Below are 5,198 nucleotides of genomic sequence, written 5' to 3' on the forward strand. Positions count from 1 at the left end.
ATTAAACATTGAAATAATTTTATAAAATTTATAAATATATTTTGCTATATTATAAAAATAATAAATATTAGAGTTATGGCTAATAATTTTTAATTAATAATTATGATTTGCTGATAAAATTTTTTCGAAATATTTATTAATATTTCATTGTTTATAAATTTATAAACAGTACTGTATTTATTCAGTAGTTGCTAATTATCAAAACTAATAATAATAATAATTATTATTATTATTGATTGCATCTAATATGCACTTTAATGGCACCATTGATAGCACTATCTCTTGCCGTTTCAAAGGCTTTGATGCCGTCCTCCAGTTTGAACGTATGGGTAATCAATGGCTTAATGTCTAACTCCCCGCTCGACACCAGATGTATAGCCAATGGAAAACTTTTAATAATAATAAAATATAATAAAATAATTGAAATAATCTTATAAAGCGATTAACAAAACTCAAGTTATCTTACGTATTGAGATATCGTTTGATACCCAATAGGTTGACCTGACGTACTGCAGCACTGGATATGTTAACATTGACCTTATTGTTGGACACACCAATCAATACAACATCGCCGCCATCGCGGGTCACATGAATGGCCAGATTGATGCTCATCTCAGCGCCTGAACATTCGAGTGTCACATGCGGTGACTGACCACCGAATTTGTCGATCACCTGTTTGGCCAAATCCGACACTTCTGACTTACTGTCAATCAGTATTGTTTTGCTGATACCTAACTGTTTTGCAAAGTTTAGTCGACTTTCATTGATGTCTGAAGTAATGATTTAAAATAATTATAAACAAAAAATATCGATAATAATAAAGTTTTGTTGTTTAAAGATAACATACCTAATATGCAAACGTCTTGAGCACCCAACGCCTTGGCCGACATAGCGGCCAATAGTCCGACAGGACCGGCACCCGTAACCATAACTTTATAGCCACAACCGATGATGAGGTTAGCTCTTTTACAGGCATACACGGCTACAGCTAACGGTTCCATCAGAGCTCCCTCGGCATCACTAATATTATCAGGCAATCTATTGACAACATATTTAATTTATTTAAAAATTATAACTTATTTTTTATAATATTTTACTAACTTATGACAGAAAGCTGCCGTCAAATTAAAACGCCGAGTAAGCGAACCGCCCAATGGAGGCACTCCTTGAAACTGGACGTCGGGACAGATATTATAGTTGCCATCCTTACAGACCTGACAGTTAAGACAAGCTATGCCCGGCTCGATGGCCACCCGATCGCCTACACGGACATTGCTGACACGGGAACCGACTTTCACTACCACAGCGCTAGCTTCGTGACCCAATACCGTAGGCCTGTCCACAACAAACTTGTCAATACCTCCGTCCTTCCAAAAGTGAATGTCCGATCCGCACACACCAACTATAAGAAAATTAATTATTAAAAATAATATTTATAATAATTATATTTTTCTAATACATACCTATTTTAGAATCCAATTGTACCTCTTTATAAAATAAAATCAAATCATATTATTAGTAACATATAAATAAAATAATTAAATTTGTTATTAAAATTTATTTGATTACAAAAAAATTACCATTAGGTCCGGGTTCTCCTGGATAGTCGACCTCTTCTAATCTAAGGTCACCCTTTTTATGTAAAACAATTGATAGATTTCCCGACATTTTAATAGTTAATCTTTAATATAATAACAAAAAATTAGCTAATAAAATAAATTTTGTAATTTTAGACAATTTATACTTTTTTATATAAAAATATAATCAATAATGCTATATAAACATATAAATGAGATATGCTGCATTTTCATTTTAATTTTTGGCATTAATCTTAATGATTAAAAAATGTTTAAAGACTAAAAATTGCGAAATAAAATACTTTATATATCATAAATGACTATAATGTTACGTAATTTGATTATAATTAGAAATATTTTACTTAAATTTTTTTTGCACTGATATAAATTTTGTAAAATTTAAGCCTTAATTTAACTAAACTAAAAATATAAACAATATATTATTTATATTTACAGTATTATATACTAAAGTTTATTGAAAATAGCTATTTCTACAATCTAATATAAAATTTATTAAATTATAAAATATTATTTTATTGCAATGTAAAATCAATGTAATTTCTATCATAAATTGTCATATTTTAAAAATATTTATTTAAACTACTTTTCAGTATTTAATATGTTTTATAAATTAGATAAATTAATATTATTTATTAAAAATAAATTAGATATTAAATTATTTTACTTTTAACAATAGTCTGATTATATAATAAATATTTATTTTATTTACTAAACATATTCATTAAAATTTGCCTCTAAATCCTATCTGATTCTACAGTATTTATTAAAACTTAATGCAATTTTTAAAATATTTAATAATTATTCTGTAATTACTTAATACAAAACCATTTTAAAATATTTAATGTCTAAACTTTTTTTTAAAAAATAGGAAACAATTTTACTTTTAAGTTTGTTTTATAAATTGCTTGATTTAAAAATTGTGATAATTTATTACTATAAATATTATAATTATAATATAAGTAATTTCATTATTTAATTATGAAAATTTATCAAACATTATTATTAAATTATTTACATTATATTGAAAATTGGTATACTAACTAAAAATATTAATGAATATTTATAGTACAGTATATATTGTAAAGTATTTAAAATATTATTATAATGTTAGCAATTAATAAAATCAATAAATAATTTTTTAAAATTTAAATAATAATGTAATTTATGTTTTCATCATAATTTTCATAATTTTGATTTAGAGATAGATTTGATATGTAAAAGAAAGTAATTGAATAAACCAGAAAAACTCATTAATATTTTGTATTAATATTTATTTTTAAAACAATAAAAAATAAACATTTAAATAATTAAAATTGTCAAGATTGATTTTTATTATTATAATAAACTGGAAAATATATAAATAGTAGTAAATAAAATGGTAGAAAACTAATAGTTTTATTTGTAATATTATAATAATTGTTATATACAACTGAATAATTTTTGTTTTATCATTTATACATATTTTTGATTCATAATTTTTTTAAAAAATTTTATTATAATAAAAACTTATTTTTTATAACAAAAATAGATTTTTTTAATTAATTAGAAAAATATGACAATTATTTAAATAATTTGTTGATAAGGGCTTCAGTTGATTGTTGCCAAACTTGATATCCTTTTTCTTTGAGATGCACTGTATCTGACATAAAGAGATCAGTCTTTTGCTTTCCGTCGGCGGACTCAAAGTCCAACCACATGTCGTGCCAGAAGACGTTCTTCTGATTGTCCAACTTCTTGATCAATGTATTCAATTGTTTGCATTTAGTACCCAACGGTTCATTGCGGGGTAAGACACCCAACAATATAAGTTTGGTTTCTGGCATTTTGCCCAATAATTCTCTAACTGTCTCATTGACTCCGTGTGCGATGTCTTCAATAGTATTGTGGGCGATATTATTGGTACCTAAAATATCATATAAAATATTGATTTTGTTATTAAGAATATTACATATTATTATCTGTAATATTATAAGTTTGAGAAAATATAGCAAACAAACCAATCATGAGAACCGTTACTTTGGGTTTCAGTCCATCAAACTCTTTGTTCTGGATTCTGTAGATGACGTGCTCTGTTCTGTCACCACCGATGCCATAATTGTAGGCATGTCTCGGTGTGTAATGTTGGGCCCATACGTTGTGTCCATTACCAGCCCAGCCCTCTGTGATGGAATCGCCGACAAAAACCAACTGTTCATCTGTTTTGTGAAGTCTTGTCTGTTCGAGTAGTTTCTCGTGTTTTTTCAGCCAACCGGCATCCCTGGGCTGGGGATCCCACGGATGACTTTCGACCAAACATTGGCACAATAGTATAGATGCTATGACTAGTGTAAACTTCATAATTGTATTATATTGAATGGAAAAAATTATTTCAATATAAATGTCTTACTGTTAAAACAGGTGCTTAAATAGCAAAGAAAAAATGTTAGCAATGAAATGAAAATTTTCTTTTATCAAAATTTAATTAATACGGATTTAGGATATTAATTGCTGTTAATTTAATTAATTAATTAGATATTTTAACTATAGTTCATGATATAACAAATATGATTTAATATTATTATCGAAATATTATGTGAATTTTGACAATTGTTATTATACATAAAATATTAGATAACTAACATAAATCATACAATTTATAGTATTGCTATACAGTTATAGTATTTATTTTTAAAATTATCCTAACCTTGATTTATAAATTGATATTATTAAAAGTATTATTGTAATATCTTAATAATTTTTTCAATAATATGCTACTTATTGAAACAATATAAAATAAAATTAATTATATTTATTTAGCTAATAGATTATTTTAATTTATTAAAGATAAAGTTAAATATTAAATATTATTATTGAAACTTTTCCGTTTGCTTAAACAAATGTTTAATAAATAATCTAAACTTTTTTTATTGTTTATTTATTTTGTATTATTTTCGTTAAAATAATATGTTTAAAAATGATATAGTATTTAAAATAAACTAAGTTTTTTTAAGTTTATAATTAATGTTTAATTAAAAATTATAATGTTAAAATTAAGTTTATAGCAATATTTCAAAGTTGTTTATTGTTAGATAATCTTTAATCTATTAAATAAATACTTTGATCATTACAGTGATATATATTAAATTGACAATTAAGTTATATTATATTATATTGTATTAAATTGAAAAAAATAATTGAATAATAATAAAATTTATCTGTTTTAATTATCAAAATTTCATTAGATATATTTTTTCATAATTTCATAAATTCACTAAATATTTTTTTATGTTAAACATATTTATATATAAAATATAATTGTTAACAACATATTATTTTTGTTATAACTGCCTAATAATAATGTCAACTTAATGATGGCTTTAATTTATCAGTCAAAAATGTGTCTAGATGCAAACAACAATTATCCATTAATAGATACTCATGAAAATACAACAAATACTACAATAAAAATTATTATAATTGATTATAAAAACTTTAATTATTAAAATATTAATTGTAATATAATAAATAATGTAAAATTTGTTTATAAATACTAAAATTTTAAATTTAAAAAATACTATTTAATAATTTATATTGCATAAATTGCTAGATTTGCAATGAAAA

At 24.1% G+C, this 5,198-nt stretch overlaps 2 protein-coding genes across 2 annotated transcripts; both read right to left on the minus strand.

The window, feature by feature from the left end:
• Positions 1 to 211: 211 nt before the first annotated feature.
• Positions 212 to 1,705, minus strand: LOC128955370 (sorbitol dehydrogenase-like). The gene is made up of 6 exons (XM_054301035.1): positions 1,581 to 1,705; positions 1,464 to 1,487; positions 1,102 to 1,402; positions 848 to 1,038; positions 467 to 770; positions 212 to 389 (listed from the first exon to the last, which is right to left on the minus strand). Exons 1-6 carry the CDS (start codon positions 1,666 to 1,668, stop codon positions 230 to 232), a joined length of 1,068 nt encoding a protein of 355 aa, XP_054157010.1. The 5' UTR covers positions 1,669 to 1,705; the 3' UTR covers positions 212 to 229.
• A 1,452-nt stretch (positions 1,706 to 3,157) lies between these two features.
• LOC128955709 (platelet-activating factor acetylhydrolase IB subunit alpha2-like) lies at positions 3,158 to 3,968 on the minus strand. Its single transcript, XM_054301381.1, has 2 exons — positions 3,596 to 3,968; positions 3,158 to 3,501 (listed from the first exon to the last, which is right to left on the minus strand). Exons 1-2 carry the CDS (start codon positions 3,933 to 3,935, stop codon positions 3,158 to 3,160), a joined length of 684 nt encoding a protein of 227 aa, XP_054157356.1. The 5' UTR covers positions 3,936 to 3,968.
• Positions 3,969 to 5,198: the final 1,230 nt, after the last annotated feature.

The sequence above is a fragment of the Oppia nitens genome, unplaced genomic scaffold (assembly GCF_028296485.1).
Source record: "Oppia nitens isolate AA-2021 unplaced genomic scaffold, nextdenovo-longstitch-racon4-pilon3 scaffold2_pilon_pilon_pilon, whole genome shotgun sequence".
In the NCBI taxonomy this organism is placed as follows: domain Eukaryota; kingdom Metazoa; phylum Arthropoda; class Arachnida; order Sarcoptiformes; family Oppiidae; genus Oppia; species Oppia nitens.